The 19,128-nt window shown below is 38.3% G+C and overlaps 1 protein-coding gene across 1 annotated transcript in view; it reads right to left on the bottom strand.

Moving 5' to 3' along the window:
* Nucleotides 1-6,853: 6,853 nt before the first annotated feature.
* Nucleotides 6,854-19,128, bottom strand: part of AIF (Apoptosis inducing factor) — an 84,488-nt gene continuing 72,213 nt past the window's right edge. The window contains exons 10-13 of the mRNA XM_081737651.1: nt 15,675-15,786; nt 12,021-12,211; nt 9,401-9,556; nt 6,854-7,463 (exon numbers count right to left, since the gene is read on the bottom strand). Coding sequence (XP_081593777.1) covers nt 7,392-7,463; nt 9,401-9,556; nt 12,021-12,211; nt 15,675-15,786 — 531 coding nt within the window. The 3' untranslated portion in view covers nt 6,854-7,391. The remainder of the gene's footprint in view (nt 7,464-9,400; nt 9,557-12,020; nt 12,212-15,674; nt 15,787-19,128) is intronic.

Genomic DNA, 19,128 nt, shown 5'->3' with positions numbered 1-19,128 from the left:
AAGCAAACTCATCACCATCACAACGCTGAACATTTATTTCAGACTTTGCCCATTTCAGATTTTGAAAACGCTCCTGCGTACACTATACGCCATTACTTGACACCTTGTGTATCACATCGTCATTAACAAATCGCAATGAATAACTTTCGCATAGAGAGTAAAAAAAAAAAAAAAAAAAAAAAAATTAACAAATGTATTTCTTTTCAAGCCGACAATAATATTGACTTAAAAAAAGGCGCCGCATCGTTTACTCTTTTCCGACATCTTTTCTTTCTTCTTGCTCGTTCGGCGCCTCCTTGCTATCAGCGCCCGGAGCCAACGCCCTTAACTACGGCTCTGACTATAGTGTACAGTTGCAATTGACAGAAACACTTTTGGAACGACAAAACTTTTTTCGTCTTTTTTTCTCGTGCTTTCTTTATAGTGGTGTGTGTATTCATCCATCTCAATACATGTAATGTTTACATATGAACTAATCTTCCATTTGAATATTTCAGAATTTTTAAAATTCTTTACCATTTTCGAGAAAAAAATAGTTGCCATGACTTTCGCAATAGCCCTCGTGTGTATATATATAATAGGTATTCTGCCATTATTGGCAGGTCACTTGCTGCGACTGAGAAACTTCCATACACCACGGTCTTCCGCTAAGCTCTTCGTCTTCACATACGATTTCTCTGTTTTGGTATCGTCCATTAATTGTATTCTCCTTCGTTTCCTCCGTCTCTTTCCTTCCACAATACCTTTCAAAAGGTCCTTCATGATACCGTTTCTTCTTAGCCAATGTCCTAACCAGCTTCTCTTCCTCTTCTTAATAATACCTAAAATTGTTATTTTCTTCTCCACTATTTCTAACACCCTTTCATTCGTTTTCTGCTCGACCCAGCTAATTCGCTTTATTCTTCTCCACACCTCCATTTTCAAAGCTTCAAGTTGTTTTTCATCATTTTTGTGTAATGTCCGTGTTTCTTACCCATACAATACAACACTTCACACGAAGCATTTTATGAGTCTCTTTCACAACTCTTTATTCAAGGTCCCACAAAATAGTATTTAACACTTCTTTCGCCTTTCGTATCCTTGCTTTTATTTCATGTTCAAATTTCATACCATTACTAATAATACTATCTAGGTATCGAAACTCATGTCCATTTTCTTTTGCTGAGGTCGTGCCAAGTTATCAGTCCTTGTCCGAGGCTTTTGTGAATATTTCTGAAGAAGTGCCTTATTTTACAGGATGAGGTTGTTAGCCTTACCCACATCCCCAAGCTGGAGGACCACTCCTAGTCGTCTGTCCGCGACTGCTTATTCAGTATATTCACAGCTAATCTCTATATCTAGAGGCCCTCTCCTCGATCCGCAACCTGAGGGCGCGCCATGCCGTGCTGACAACGGAATGGGGAATGGCGGAAACTTAATAACGAGGAATTACATAATTTATACGGTTTCCCCAACATTGTTAGGGTCGTCAATTCTAGGAGGCTTAGGTGGGGAGGTCATGTAGCTAGAATGGAAGAAAGTAGAAACGCTTTCAAAGTCTTGACTGGTAGACCCATAGGAAAACGACCATTAGGAAGACCTAGGCGCAGATGGGAGGATAATATTAAGATGGATCTCGCAGAGATAGGAATACAAAGTAGAAACTGGATCCAGTTAGCTAAGGATAGACGTCAGTGGAAAGCTTTTGTGAATGCGGCATTGAACCTCCGGGTTCCATAGGCCATAGAGTTAGTTAGTTTAGTTAGGTATCGACATTAGAAACTTGTTCTATTTTCTCCCCTCCTACTTCTATATTTGACACAGACTCCTTCGTTCCAATCACCATCGCTTTCGTATTTTCATCCCATATACTTCACAATCCTTCCTCAAATCTTATTGGTTTTCTCTTCCGATTCCGAAACAAGCGACATTATCTTCAAACCGTATGCACCTAATCATTCTACCTCCTACAGAAATGCTGTCTTCATTTTGTAGACTCATTTTCACTCTCTTGTACACAGATATTAAATGTTGTTGGCGAGAGAGAGAGTTCCTGTCGAACTCTCCTCCAATTGCACTCTCCTTTGTCATTTTTCTCCCATATTCTAAGACTTACCTGTTGGTTGAGATGTAAGTTTCTTAAGTCTTCACCCGTGATATATAGGACATGTGTCCACATAATTTACATTTATGGCACTGAATAACCCTTCGAATGATCTCGCAGCACTTAAGGATTCAACTGAATGTCTTAAGGATTCTTATTCTCTATTTACTTGTAAAGTAGTTATTTCTTTGAATCACTCTTTACTGATACGCGAAAAAATGAAAGCTTATTATTCCAATAAAATTTTCTTTTGTCACTCATTTATTATACAGAAAACTGAACCAGTCCATAAACTAAAACAGTATTATCACATTATTTTAATATTACATACTTTTAACGTTTTTGATAAGACTTTGCGTGGTTAATTTTCTACTTACTGGAGTCAAGTGAAAAATTATACGGTAATGTGAAGCGGGCTTAGATAAAATTTATTTACGTAAATTACATTGTGATCAGGTGGTAGTGATGAGTGATGGTGCCTAGGGCTAAAGCAATTACCACAATACAGTATGAACAGATCCGTTCATTATGGAGGCCTACAGCGATGTCGTTAACTAGGCGATATTAAGTTGATCCAACTACTGTAAGCGAGATCTAATCTCTCAGAATTTAGCCTTTCAAAAATGTATAAGGATTTAAACTTTTTTCTGTTACTGAAGTGTTAAAATGTCTAATCTTCAATAATTTCTTCCAGTTGAAGACGACGTACTTCTATGCGAGTTGTTTTAGTTTTACTTCAAGCCAGCAGTGTTTCTCCTTTGGCCCAACCTTTGACTTCTGAAAGACGCAATAAAAATACCTTTACTGTTTTTTTTTTTTAACATTTGCTACAATTCTGTGTCTGCAAAATGGTTAGTATTTGAAGTTATTTTTTTGTCTTTGATTTTAATTCGTTTTTACAATAAAGTTCCTTTTTATCTATTGATATCAGTCTCCAGCTCAGCTAAACGTGGCCTGCCCTCATTGGAAAACTTATACAAAACTACCAATCAGGACTTGCCAATGAACTAATCACAATAGAGGCCATAGACTGACGCTGATTGGACGTCGCCATTGACCAATCAAATTCCGTACCCTTCTTGACAGTACCTATATAATAAAGGTTTTTATTTTTGGTCTCTCCTACTTTACCCTGAAGACGAGAACAATATTGTCAGTTCTCGAAACAGGACATTGTAGAACTGACCAGGCTGACTGCTCGAAATCAACTATATTTATCACAACAACAGGAAATCTTCACTTTTTATTCCAATAAAGGATTTTTCCTCTTTCATGCATTTTCTGTGAAACATTAGGCGCCGGTAGTTGTCTCAAACACCTACTTCATCATTGCTACTACTTTGAAGAATTGCACAGCAATCGACAAAACACATCACAGTGGATTAGAGCCACCACGAAGGGCGAATTGTCAGATTCATTCTGGTGACACAGCATTGCAAAATGGGCAGCGACCAACATCATATTCGGAGAAGCTTATCAGGAATGCCGTGGATGTACACTCTCGAAAAAAAAAAAAAAAAAAGTATTCGTTCCATTACAGACGAATTAGGCATGCGCCGTCACGTCGGTAATGAAAAAATTACATCGGAGTCACGACTGCCACATCAGTTGACGCGAGCCAAAATGAATTGCCAGCTGTAGCTGTGTTCTTCTCAGAGTGTAAAGAAGGACGGATTATCACTGACGAGAACTGGTTCTACCACTACAATTGTAAATGGCCAGGACAGTGGCCGGATGTTGATCAACGTCCAGGAAGGTTTTGGTAGTTCAGTAAACGTTTATTTATTTCATTTTTCGCCTTAAGAACCAGGAGCGGAACCAATGGAACCCAGGCTCACGGAGCCCTCAAAAATCCTTCTCTTCAATACTAAAATATAACAATCAGCTTATTACATTATAGGCTTCAGACCCATGCTAATTTTTTCCTCGCTCGTGGTATCGTTCGAGTTAAATCTTCTTCCACCAGCGTCTTCTAGATACTTATTTTGTGAGGGAGCCCTGTTATCTATTGAATCATGACTGGTCAGAGAGTCATCGTTTAATGACGTAATAGAATTCTTTGCAGAGCAAAAATGGAAGAAAACTTTTCCAACAATGTAGATGAAGTCTTGTAGAGCTTTACCTATTTATATATGATTTTTCTCCTTTTATTCTATTAGTGTTTTTACAGGGATTGTTGACCATTTGGTTTGTACTTGGCATTTATGTGTTACACTGCACTATATGAGCATTTAACTGTTAATAATGAATGTAATTAAACTAATTATTGTGAACTTGGAGCACATTAAAATATTACAGCATAGTTCTCGGTGTTTCGATAAGCCTATGAGGGTGTGGAAAGCAGCAAAAAAAAAGTGCTAGAATTATTTGTAACATAGGGGCCCCTTGAAAGTCATCTCCAGGGCCTCAAAAGCCTTAATCCGCATCTGTTAAGAACTCTCTGCTTATGGCTTCCTCAAGAGATACATTATTACAATTAATAGTACAAATATTATACATTCAATATATATATACGTAACAATAATATTAAAGTAAAACTGTTTTCCTTTTTTAAAAATATTAATTGTACCTTGTTTCATATATTTCGACATTCAAGTAAATCTTAAAATTGATATTATTGTACGCGCAAATGTAGCTCCAATGACGTTCCAATACTCTCCATGAGTTACAGTATCATACATCGCATTCGTCTGAAATTCTCCCACCCTACCAGCAAATTCTATGTATTCCAGCATGTCGAATACTTCTTGTGATGATCAGGAAGTGCAACGATTGAGAATGTTTTCGTATAGCAGGATCCAGAGTTCTTTCGCCACGGAATACAATACTTGGCTGAGTGATGGCAAAAATTTGTGATTGAAGACTGCGGCTCTCTCTTTCGATTAACAGCTATTGTAGTTGTCATTTTTTGTGGTCTTTGGATATGATGCACTTTTACGGATATTTCATTCGCACCATCATAATTAATAAAACACTATTTGAGTTCACCAGCATCTCTCATATCCAACACAAGTTTTACGATACGTTTGATTAAGTTTTTTAGAAAATGTGTTTCTTTTCTTTTCTGTGATTTTCATGTGCTTATACCTTATTACAAGGGAGGATCTGAAACTAAGGTTACAAGGCCGATATATCTGAAGTTTCGTCTGTTATACAGGAATCAGGAGTGTGCGGTAATTTTAATATGTGGAGTTGGCAACTGTGCAATTTCAGCCATCTACGGTACTAGTTGTAGGTAAATATAAATGGCGACTCGTTTGGAAAATTGGTCTCACGAAGAAATCCGCCCAGTTATTCGATTTCTGTGCGCGAAACATGTAACCGCGGCTGAAATTTACCGGCAGCTCCTAAGGGCTTACGGAGAGATTGTAATGTCTTGTCAGCATGTCGCAGAATGGTGTCGAAAGTTTAAGACTGGTAGAGAAAAATATCACCGACGAGGTGCATAGTGGCCGACCCAGTACGGCATCAACAGATTTGAACATAGCTTGCGTAAAGGAACTGATTCAGGACTACAGGAGGATCAAGTTACAGCTTTCACCTGTTCCCGCACTTGACGGAGCACTTAGGAGGCCGTCGCCAGTGTTGTCAATTTAGCGACTTTGTCGCTAGAACTACCGACTTTTGGAAGTGTCTAACGACAAAATTTTTTATTTAGCGCCTAGCGACATTTAGGAATTCAAATATTTTGTTCTATATTTATATTAAAGTTTCCAAAATTTTGCAGTTTGTGATACTAATAATTACTTTTACACACTCGGTTGCACTACTGCTATGAGCGACCTACTTCGTTGGATTCATCGCTGCTATGAGGATTATGCCCTTCTTCACTGCGATTCGAAAATCCGGGAATTTCCCGTATCTAACTAGTTGCGTAATAGCTGGTAACCTCTTGCATTGCACAGTGCGTACAGTGACAGTGACGCTGGAGAACTTTGTGCTTTTCTGGTTCAGTGTAGTGCGTGTGATTTATATATTAATTTAACTGTGGTTGCTCTTAATATAAATTATACAGAAATTTCGTGGGGTGAGTTGGGTGAAGTGATCCAATACGAAAGCAACATGAATTCCCCCCCCCAAAAAAAAAGATAATCGCACTCAATAAGAGGGAATGGGGAAAAGTGACCCAAAATTTTAAGTATTTGCAAACTTTCAATGCTATATTTATTAATTTTGTATTCTTCAAAGCACATAGTGTAGTGGTTTTGTCAAGATGTTCATTTTTTAAAAGAAAAAATACTCGAGTCTTCCATTGTACATGAAAAATATTTAAATTGTTCCTTTGTAAAATCATATAGCGACTTGGCAGGAGGCGTTTAGCGACTTCTAGCGACTTTAGAGTACTAAACTAGCGATATTTCACACTGGCGAGTTGGCAACAGTGGCCGTCGCTTCGATTCAGACAAGGAAGTGAAACACAGTGACAACGTCGCTAAACACTCAAGGACAGTATTTTTACCAGGAGGGAATCATTAAAGTCATCCCACGATGCGACAAGTGCCTCAACTGATATGCCGAGGAATCATTTAATGTATGTACTATCTGTTGGTTGTATGAAATAATATACACAGGTTTCACTGAAGGCTTAGTGACCTTACTTTCTGATCAACCCTCGCATTACCTTTCAGTGAAATGCTTTGATTAAAAAAAAAAAAAAAAAACTGACAAGAAAAAAACATTCGTATAACTCAAAAAATCAACTGACTTGGATGAAGGTGCCGCTGACAGCAATCAGGAAAGGTAGTTGTTGAATTACAAATAAGAGACAAATAAAAATATACTATTTATTGAAAATACCAAAGACTAAACAAAAAGCACCTGCACAGTCAACGGTTATTGGCCAGCACACTCACATGTCTTGTCTACCAGCAAACTACACATTTCTCTCGATTACCCTGGAATATATTGAGAGCTCAAGTCCATCTTTCTATTCTAACATTTTTGTGACTTCCTAAATTCATTGAAGTACGAATCAGTGTCATTAACAGCTCTTCTTTTTTGGTTTTGTGTTATCCTTACACTTGAACTGCAACTAAAAAGTCGCACATTTTGGTCAACATGTGATAAATACACACATTTCTTTTTTTTATCACCATCAGAAAAATAAATTACTTTGGAGGTCAGATCAAGAAAAAAATTCAAAATTAAACCAGAATCAAAATATAACCAGATGTACGAATTTACTTTGAAAATGCCTCAAAAAATACCACCTAACATTTTAGCGTGCTTTTCTTTTATTGCATACCTATCAGTTCATTAGCACAACTGTGTGTAAGGTTATTAAGTCTTTTTATTATGTGTTTCGGTCCTATTCACTGTGGATATTGAACAGCTTGGCTACTTCATTTAAGTCTTCGTAGGATTTTCCCTCCTTCAACACCTGCAACGAATACAATACTATCAGTTACAAGAATGTTTACTACTAGTAGCTATGGGATACAGAACATATTCATTACAGTACTTACTGTTAGAGATACGAGGCGCGTGCAGAAGGTAAGTTTTTCTGGGGCGATAAACATAAAAATGAAATGAAATATTTCAGTTTAAGATCCCAACATTATGCTTGTTGGGCTACTCAAGATGAATGATTAAGGCAAATGAATGAAACTGTGAGAGAAAACGGGAGTACCTGAGGACACGGTGTTGTCCACAACAAACTTACTTAGCCGGGAATTGAATCGGTGAGCTACTGAGCCAGCGTCGCTCTGGTAAACATACACACGACAATGACCTTTGGAACATCTATTGCCACAGATATAGCACAGGTGATACTACAGGCATCTTTCAACGTATTCACTACAGCAATCAATATCAGCTGTTACGGACACAACTTCTTCAAATCCAATTGTATCGTCTCAATTTTGTACATTAGGAATTGTGCGACTGGCTGCTGAGTTCAGTCATCATGATGGTCCTTCACGAATACACTGTCGCACCAGGTTCAGTATCTTCCTCTTTCACTGAAGATTAGAGATACCATGGCTCGGGGGAGGGGGAAACTGTTTTTTTGTCCGTGAAATTTTGAGCTTCTTTGAACATTTCGATTTTTAATGAATAGTCTTACTTTATTTTTCCATTATAGCACGAAAAAGCATTTAATTGTTCTATTCTGAAGAACGAAAGAAAGAAAGAAAGAAAACCTAACGAATCAAAGAAAGTCGGTCACTCAATAGGGAAGAAAAAAGGTACATCTGTGGACGCAGTGGGCTTTCTAGTTCCAACAAATCATTGGTAAATGAAATGAAATCTAAGTTTTACGTACCACGATTATGCCAGCTAGGCTAAAGGAGACGGGAGAATCCCAGGAAAATTCACGTACATAGTGTTTCTCCGCCACAAAGCTTACTTGGCGTGAGCTGGGATTGAACCGAGAGTCCTATGCACCAGACGTGAACGCTCTAGCGCTGAGCGAAGGCTGTTCCAACAAACAAATCATTTGTAATTGGAACCATTACACTTACGTTCAACAACAAAACTGTTTTAGTAACAATATTAATAGTGTTGGCATAACTGTTCTGAAAATCTAGTTTCACGAAACAACATGATCTTTTACAATTTATGAACGAGCTGAAACTTCAGTTAGTAACGTTTTAGAAGTAAAAACATTTTCTGTGAAAGATTATAAGGAATAAATATATCCATCTATAGACGAGAAGACGACGAAAATTAATCTGCGATGGTCTTAGTCCTCTACATATTCACTCTTCAATGAGACTCATTCTTCTTAACGATGGAGAAGTCTTCATTTTGATTTGTTGAGGAAACGTTCCACCTCGTTGTCATTTCGGAAACGCCTGTCACGCAATGGCTTCTTCATTCGTGGGGAGAGGAAAGAGTCACTGAGTGCCATGTCTAGAGAACAGGAGAGTGATGCAAAATTTTATAGCCAAAAGAAGCATCACGTCTGACTGCGTCCTGTGCAGAATTAGCTGAGTCGTTGGACAGCTTCCTTCGACGCCGTCTTGAAAGCCTCCTGTAATCTCGTCTGTAGTATGTTTCTGTGATTGTCTGTTAGCACCACACCACGACAATCCTAGAAAACACTCAGAATCACCTTCCACGTCACGGTCACTGAGCAACCTGTGCTCTTATTGGAACACGTGCTCCCAGACATACGTGTGCTGGGAAGGAGTAATCGCATGCGTGGGCAGGGTGTCCGGTGATTTGTTGGGAAGTAGTATTATATATTTGTACATGTTTCTAGTTTGGAATTAAATTAGCCAACTTCAGTTTTAATGGTGGGATCAAAGGCTACTCAAGTGTATCATAATTGAACGAAATTGTTTAAAAGCAATGTTAAGAAAGAGCAAGACTTACTTGTCTAGCTATGGGCATTCGGTTGAACACATTCCACAAGACAATGCCAACAACGATATCGTCTCGTAGGTAGAATATAACTCCTTTCCCATAATCCTCTCCTTCTCTCGGGGGATGCGGCTCTTGGCAAGGGACGTCATCCAGGGGTACCATAGCCTGCAATACGAAATACTTCATTAGAAGAACAAACATACGTTAACATACATGACATGCTCATCTACGCTAATACAAAGACGAGCTGTAAGTGTTACTATACTGGCATACGTGCATCATTTGTAGGTCTATATCATGTAACCGAAAGAGCTCAATCTTTTTAGCACGGGTAAAGTTAGTAGTACTTTGTAATATTTTGTGCCTTTTTTGTTATGCAATGTTGCGAACAGGGTTTGATTTGTTAGCCACAAATACGGAGGGAAAAAAATCTAATTCAAGAATTTTTGCATTGCGAGGTCGAATTAAGCCGTAATGCTGTGGAAGTAACCCAAAACATTTCTTATGCGAAAGGTAAAATCAAATAGTTCAAATAATTTAATTCTGGTTCAAGAGCTTTGCCAGTCAGGCAAAGTCAGCTAGGCCGACAATCGTGTACTCCAGGTTGTGCGTCAAGGATAGAGTCAAATCAGACAACTAGCACTTGAAGGTTATCATGCGAAGCTCGTATCACAGAATTCAGTGTGGTTCATCCTTACGGCACCAACAAAACATCTGAAGCTCTCAAATTGTGCCTACGACAATTAGGACACGTCTCCAGTGGAACAGAATACGAATATAATTGCAAGTGCAAACTCAAGTGCCTCTGCTGGATCCGAAAATTTGCGAATGCAAATTACATCAACATGTTTCTTAAAGATTCAATTTCAATTTTTCGCTTGACAATTCGTATCTTAAGCTTCTGACAGAGCTATAATAAGATACTATCATCTACCACCTACCTAAAAATAAGTAACTTCCATTTTATGTCATACTGCGATACTACGCCTGAATAAATATAATTTTGCTGTCGATTAAGGTATTTACATTCCGTTTGCAGGATCTTACGTTTCCTTGAGAGATTGAAGATACCACCGTGCAATTCACTCACTCACCTTGCACCATAATGTGTGTCGATATTTTCGATAATTAATATAATATAATATAATAAAGTACAGTAATATAAAGTAACAACACAAAAATGTGGAAGATTCAACGAGAAAAAATGGTTAAACACACACAAGTAGTAATGGTTCAATTTAGAGCAGAGGTCTGTTTTCATTAGTATGAAGAGTGTTGTACTGACAAAAATATTTCGAATAAACAGACATAATACTAAAATTTCGTTTGTATTATTCTCGGCTTTTCTAAAACACATCACTGCACTTGACATATTCGTGGTTTTCCTTAAACGCTTCTATAGACATTCTATTCACTGAAATCTACATCGCTTCGACTCCAGGCAAGGTTTCACTCGCATGAGTTCGGACAAACAATCCCATCATTCACATTCGCAATGTTTCGTCGGTCTTCGCAATTCACAAGTCATATTTACTGAAGCCACTCCAATTTACTTACACTTGCTGGGAATCTCATATTTGTAATCGTATTGTAATCTAATGCTTATTCCCATTGTCTAAGCAATAAAGATTGTTATTATATTTGGTGGCCGAGATCGGCTAGGAATAGACTCGGATCGGCAACAGAGACTGTGTTCCACAGCTTTGCATGTTAGGTTCACCGATTGTGTTTTGCTTGTTATTAATAAATACTTTTTATTCGCACTCGCAGATGGTAAATTTTGATGCATATGCCATACAGAAGAGTTGAAAAATATTAACAATGAAGCATATAATTTGTTTGCTGAGTTCTTACGAAGAGTTAAATATACAGATTCTGGGAAATTCCTTTTAACATGACTGTGCAATACTTTTTTTTCTGATAAATTATAAAGAAACAACACTGTAACATCAGGATAACATATGGAACACATTACATGTAAGCAGAATCAATTTTTAGTATGACTATTGTTTGAGTGGGATGATCCCCCCCCCCCTTTATGGCTACGTCATTGACTGACATTGTTCGCTTAATATATTAATCAAATAAGGTGTTCTGAGATATACAATTGCATTTATGCATCAACATTTATGGAAATATTCTGTGAGAACAGGCGTGTTGCCCGAAAATACTATAATACTGTAATGTTACAACTCATTACACAGAAACGATGTGAAGTGAACGAGCGCCAGTATAGTAGTGGATCGACGAGGGATGCCTTACAGAATAGGAGCTACCCTTCTATTAACATCTATAAACTGCAGCACAAGAAGTGCCAATGTTCTAATTTTTACAACAGCAGCCGTGCCGGAGGGTTAAACTGTTTGAATCAAAAGATCAGTACATTTAAATATTGGTGACGATTTCAAAATAAATTTTTCCAAATACAAGAACCTCTTTGCATAAGACACATCTACATATATCAGAAGAAAAAAAATCTCAGAAAGATCTTCATTCTCACTATAATTATATCAAGTACGATGGAAAAACGGAAATATTCATTCTCATTACTAAAATCGGATCAAGTGAGTGAGAAAAATAATTTTTTTTTTTCTTATCACAATCGTATCAAATAAGATGAAAAAAATACCTGTTTTTCCTCTCCTTCCGACCGAACTCCTTCTCCGGTAGCTTCCACTGCTGCCTTTGGTGTGTCTTGATCCGTTGCCTTGGCGAAGACGCCGACTGTAGGTAGCGTCGAATCCACGATGCCTATCGCCTCGTAGCCAACCTGAGGACCTAAGTCTGACCAGAACATCGACTGATGCCAATATGGCTTTCCTGCAAATACAAATCGTAAAAGTTTGGTTCTATTGAATCCTTTTTGTTCTTGTATATTCGTTGTACTACCTAGTTTACACTCACGCCTGGAGTCACAATAACAGTGGTTAATATTATGACAATAATAATCTATATTATAAAATTGAAAGTGACTATATTTGTGACTCTTAATCTCGTGAACCACCCGACCTATCTCGATTAGGTTTTCAACCTAGATGAGGTTCGGGCCTGGGAACTTTTTTTATTTCACTTTGACGCTAGAACTTAGGGGAAGAGGAGATATATAAAAGTAAATAAAACTTAAATAATTCTTGAACCACCCGACCGATCTCGATCAAACTTTTAACATGGATGACGTTCGGACCTGCGGGGTGGAGATATTTCAAAATAATCGAAAATGACCGATATTAGTGTTGAATCCATAGTTTCTGGGGTCGCTGAGATGAACAGTAATATTTCCGATGCCGTTTAAATTCATGTCACTAAAAACAAGAACAGCAGATTTCACGGGTACCAAACACACAAAATAAGAATTTGTGCATTTAAAATATTTATTTTAACCCACCGAAGCGGGTAATAGACGCTACTAATAATATAAAATCAAGAATAAATCGGCGTCGGATACATTATGTATTCCGTCGGAAACGATTTTCCTATCTTAATAAACATGTTTCTTTCTTTGTTGAAATGTTGTCTTGTTTGGTTCCTTGACAGTGGCACTAGGCCTACCTTCATTCTGTTATGTGCTTGTTACATTTAGCTTATGAGTCTAATGCTCGTCTCAATTCGCTATATTAGTGGTGTCTTGGAATACTAAGACACTTCACAGGTCTTCATAGAGTTCTCTTGATTGACCATACTGTATGTTCTATTCCAATCTGCTTAAGATCTTATGTCATATACTTGTTTTTAACTTATGAATGCAATGACAACTATTTACAAAGTGTGTGTCCCAATGAAATCTGCGAGGACAACACTGTGCACTCTCTCCTGAGCAAGTTTCATTTAGACACGCTTTGTACTGTACTGTCATACATGTAACAGCAGCCACACAGGACACTGAAAGCAGATGTAAAGAATATTCAATTTATTTATCAACCTCACTAGAAGGTATCCAAGGCTTAGATTATTGTTCTCAATCTTTTTAAGTTTTTTTCTTTTATTTTTTCAGCTGATTGAATTTATGTAGATGGCAACTGCATCTGCTAGGTTAAAATGAGTGGTCTACGCTAAGGTTGGTACCTGTCACGAATTACGTGGGACAGCCCGAATTTTAAGAAAACTTTTAGCTTCCCGAGTTATACTAAGAGAGAGATGCATTAAGTGTCGGGACGTCAAATAATACAAAACACTTACCAAAAAATGCAACACATTCTTAGTAAGATTTGTAATTTCGTTCCACGATGCGTCCCTATGACTACCGAGATATCGATAGTTTTAACGCTATTATTATTATTATTATTATTATTATTATTTTATTGACAGTAAAATCACCGCCAATGATATTGTTGTTTAACTGGTTCATTAGTTCATAACTTATTGTTCAACAAACTACGAACCACAAAGCTCACGCTATGACTAGTTTCATTCATTTTTCCTCCCCTTAAATTTGAATTTCTTATCATTATTTTTAATACATTATTTAATGTACAAATTTGAACAATGTATGAAGAATAAACGATGTGCTCAGTTTCGATAAGCGTGTCCCGCTTTAAACTTAACAAAAGGTGCTCTGATCTGAACTCCTACGTACGATAAACTTGCTCTGCGTCCAATGAATTGAAATTTGGGAAAGCTATAGGTATAAGGTAGCTTCATAAAAATTAAGTTGCCAGTATGAGTTGTTATACTGAAACAAAGTGAATATGGGGTTTGTGCATTTAGAGATGAAATGGTTCTTTAGCAGTAAATTCAGGACTTTACTTTTATTGCGCTTTTTTAAAACGTAGTTTTGCTTACCTCTAACAGTTGTTTCTTTTGGACTACGCATATCAGAATGTTAGTACGCCTTTGGCTTTGAATATCCGTGAAGATTCTTTTGGCCCTTTTGGCGTTTGATAGGCTTTAATACTAAATTACTTTGGAAAATGAGAAACCTTTCACATTAAAGAAAGTAAAGTAAAATTCATATGTAACTCAAGAAACTGTTTAATGATTGGCACAGAATACTTTATTGTTATAGTTTAGGAAACAAAAAGTGACAAAATGCATTTACATGTTTGTTGTACGAGGGTAGGTCAAGAATTATCCGCAATTTTGACATAACTCCTCTTACATCGTTCATAGTGATCTCTGTCCTCGTTTATTTTATTGTTATGCTGTTGTGATCATGCTTTGAAAGTTTGATTCTAATTCCTCCGTTTGTCTTCCTTTTATTGCAGATAGATCATGGTCGCTTCATTAGAAGTTTGCATCAGGAACAATGACTAATTTCCACACGATGTGCCACTTCATTAATAGTCACTCGTCTGTCTAATAGAACCATATCACGTGCACGCTCATTTCTAGCCGTAGACGGTCATCCAGCTTCTTATGTGTAACACTTGTGCGACCATTTTTTAATTTTTCAATCCATTCGCAGACACTCCGTTGCGGCAAAACGCTGTTCCCGTACTGTGCAGAAAGTTTTTGATGGATTGCGGCCCCTGATACACCTTCCGACCACTGCTTGTTGTTCCTCTTTGGTGCAAACTTCTAATAGAGCAGCCGTGATCTATTTGCATTGAAAGGAAGACAAATGGAGGAATTAGGATCAAACTTTCATACCATGACCACTACAGCATAACAATACAATAAACGAGGACAGAGATCACTATAAACGGTGTAAGAGGAGTTATGTCAAAATTGCGGATAATTTTTGAGTTACCCTCGTATTTATGTACTTGTAAAATATCAAGAGAATTATCATGAAATAACTGATGGAATGAGAATTTGGATGGAAACGAGAGAACCTGAGGAAAACTCACGGGGAACAAATCATAGAACGCCTCGCACCGAAGATGTAAAAATCAAGTAAAATAATATCTTTCAGTTTAACGTGCCAAGGTTATTCCGTGTAGCCTACAGAAGACCGTGATGATGAGAATGAATGAAATGATGGAATAGAGCAAGTCGCAGAATCCCAAGAAAAACCACGCACACAATGTTTGTCCGCCAAAAAAGCCCACTTGCCAGAGCTGGGATTGAAGCAGAGATCTCACGCACCAGAGATGAACGCTCTATCACTGAGCCACCGCAGTCTCTACAAAGGTGAACGCTATGCCACTGAGCTATCTCATGTTTCCACATTATTCTTCCGGTGTATTTTTTATTCCCCCCCCTCTTTATGTCTTGGTATTGACAACTTACTTCTGCTATAAACTTGTTTTTAATCCTTGTCCAGGACTCCCTGGACTTCTAGTTTTAAATTCATAGATAGATTTTAGATTAGAGAAAAAGTGTCACAAAAAGAAAGATAACCTACCTGCACCAGTCATATTTTCACCAGCTAATCGCCCAGACACTACAGCATGGTCATGGTGTTCAACTCTTCGCCTGCCTAGTTTGATGTCGTAAAAGCATGCTACGTCTCCAGCCTGCAATACAACAGACAATTCTGGTCTCAGAAATAAATTAATTTTAGAAAACTACTCACAAGGATCAAGAATACAATAAACGTTTTCGCCATTTTTGGAATAATCAGCATCGTGCATTGTAGGAGATATAAATATAAAGGTAACCAAGAAAGTTCTGTCGCTTTTTCACCAACCACCTTCGAACGCGATATGCTACCTAAGACGTACCTGAAGATCAAAAATAACTCCCATCAGCATCGATCAACTTCTGCCAACGTTCTGGAAGGCCATGGATTCCATCGCCATAGAGCATGGTGGGCCGTAAAGCGAAGAAGGTATCAAGTGCATTTTGTACCTCTACTAGGGATTTGAACTGGCTACGGTGATTGTCCAAGGAATGGAACAGGTGATAATCGAACGGTGCAATGTCCAGGGAGTATGGCGGATGCAATAGTGTTTCCAATCCAAGGCGGAGAATGGTGTCCCTGCTCATTCTAGCCACGTGAGGCTCAGCGTTGTCCTGTAGCAGGATTGCGATTCAGAAGTGCTGGCTCCAGAGTTTTGAATTTTTCTTGAACGGCTCAACTGCTGGCAGTACACAGTTGCATTAATGCTCTTTCCAGCTGGTAGCAGTTCCCAATGCACGATGCCGCGAGCAGTCCACCAAACACACAGGAGGACCTCTTTCTACTGTAGTGCTGGTTTCGACTGTTTTGGAACTGATTCATGGGATGCTAACCAATTATGACTGCGCCGTGGAGCTTCATACAGGATCTACTTATCACATGTCAACACCCTGTCCAGAAATGGCTCCTTCCTCAGACGAGACAGCAAAAAAACACAGATGTCTATTCGCGTTGCCTTCTGGCCCGGAGTCAAATGATATGGGACCCATCGACCCAACTTGTAGTGCTTCCAAAGTTGATGGAGGTGGTGCCGAATGGTTTCTCTACTCACACTGAATTGCAGTTCCAGTTCTTCACATGTCTGGCTACTCTTCGCCTCAATTGCTGCCTAAAGATATTCATTTTGGACATGTATTGTTCTTCCAACATGTGGTGTGTCTTCGAGTATTTCGTTACAGTCCTTAAACTTGTTAAGCCACCGCTGCACTGTCCGCGTAGTCACGACACCCTCACCAAAGGCCTGGCATATCTTCCGCCTCGCTGCAGCGGTGTTTGACTCCAGTTTGAACTCGTACAGCATTCACGTCCTTATGACGCTCTGTGGAGGTCTCACGTTCACTCTGTCCTTACGCAAGTTCACGGTGTAACTGAACTGCCACAACTAGGTAGTAGTTCAAAAATTAGCGAAATTTTTTTTTTACGAATTTCACCTGCGGCACCCCTAACATTTATTACACGACTGAAAATAGATGCAATTTTAAATTTTTACGACAATTTTTAATGGTTGCGCAAGCCGACTGAAATTTTGAATACGATTAGAATATACGCACTGTTATATATTATGTATTTTGTTATGCACCTTGTTATATACATATAACACAATTATACATAAAAGCACATTATTGTTGATTGTATTTGCATTTTAAAACTTTGTAAAGTTTATTTGTTTACTCTATTTTTACACTTCACTGTCATATATTGAGTTTACTTAGATAGGATATTCTTTATTCTTTGAACAATATGGATATTGCTACCTGTGTTCCACAACAACTTGAAATAGGTACTGTTTCTGTCCCTCGTCCTTTGTGATAATACCGTTATACTCTTGTATAAGAGCAACTTCACTTTCTGCGTGGTCCTTAACTACTTCATAACCAGCTAAGTAGTCAGTCTTCGATTTCCATTTCTTTGTATTTTGTGCAAGAAATGTTCGAATACTCAGACATTCAAAAAACTGCATCGTGTTCTTCGTTACCAAATTCTTGTTCTCGGCATCCTGTAGCGAAACAAAAGCATCTCGAGGTCTGGCAGGCGTTTGGAGGCTCATCATTACTGGTGTATGTGTTCAAGTTTTTCACCATTTCTTTTTTGTTTCTGCAGACAGTTCGTCGTCAAAGAACGACAAGCCAATGAGTTCTTTGCTCAAGTACCAAAGATGGCCACAATTTTTTTCCTGGGCTTTGTAAACGGCTGGATTGTCTGTTTCATATTTAAGAAGGACTTTCAGGAACTCGAAATCATTTCTTGGAGCAGACGCAGCAACTGGTGATAAGACCCACGTTTTCACATAAACTTTAACAAAGAACGTATCAAAGTAATCAATCTTTTTTCTTCTTGATAACTAAGGTTGAACTGATTTCTACAAAGCCATATTTGAATGTGTACAGTGTCTTTGCCATCCATCTGGCGTGGTGAATAGGTCCGGGTGCCGCAAATGACATTCTATAGTGTGATTGCTCTAAGAAAGTTCCAATAATTCACGGTACTCGTCCCTTGGCTGGCTACATTGAAAATGGCTATCTGCGAAATCTATACGTTCATTCCTGATATTGGCCAAATCTATATTTTTTTTCTGCTGAATCATACCGTGCGTGATCTAAGGAGTTCCAAGCCTCTTTTAGACACTTGAATATTGCTACGTCTGGACACGCATATATTCCTTAAAACTATCTCCAGTATGTGGTGACGAAAAGCTTAGTACAAAAGACTTTTCTTAATTTCCCGCTCTATTATGACACAAGCGCCGCTGTAGCGACCAATATTGTTGGCAGTTGCATCGAAACACATTGCGTTTATCTGGTCAATAATATTCCATGACCTTAACGCACCTAGCTCGGCATCGGTTTGTCCAGTTCCAAATTTCAGTTTTGGGACCCCGAGCAATTGAGATTTTTCTATGCCAAGCACAATTACAAGTAGGCGATCGATGTTTTTTTCCCCTGTTAAATATGGTAGAAGTTTGCTATCCCAATGGACAACGAGGAAGTTTGTTGCTTGGAACTTGCTCTTTATGATGACAACTGATCGAGACAATCGCGTTCGCGAGCTCGTTTGATAGATGAAAGACTGAAGGTAACTTCATCAAGATTGTGGCCCAAACCTTTGGCCGTTGCTGCTATAACAAAAGTTGCTTATTTGTCAATTAATTTTGAGCTACCTAACAAACATACAAGAAAGTTCGGGAGTAACAACTTTTTTCCAGGTTTTCTGCTTTCGTTTTTGTCTGAGAACATCTGCAGGGTATGCTGCTGCATAGGTTTCTATTCATCAGAGTAGATTTCACTTGATTCCAAATTACTGCCACTGTCACTATCGCTCGAAACAAACAGCGTAACTGCGTTAGTATTAGTATTTGCCTCCATCAATTCATGTTTTCGTTGGTTCTTCTTTGCCATCTTGGTTTCCTTTTGATCAAGAGTTCTGTCCACTGACACCGTACAACCACGTCGTCCCTCTT

This window comes from Thermobia domestica, chromosome 14, assembly GCF_964235325.1.
Source record: "Thermobia domestica chromosome 14, izTheDome1.hap1.1, whole genome shotgun sequence".
Classification (NCBI taxonomy): Eukaryota; Metazoa; Arthropoda; class Insecta; order Zygentoma; family Lepismatidae; genus Thermobia; species Thermobia domestica.
This window is presented reverse-complemented; position numbering and strand designations above follow the sequence as displayed.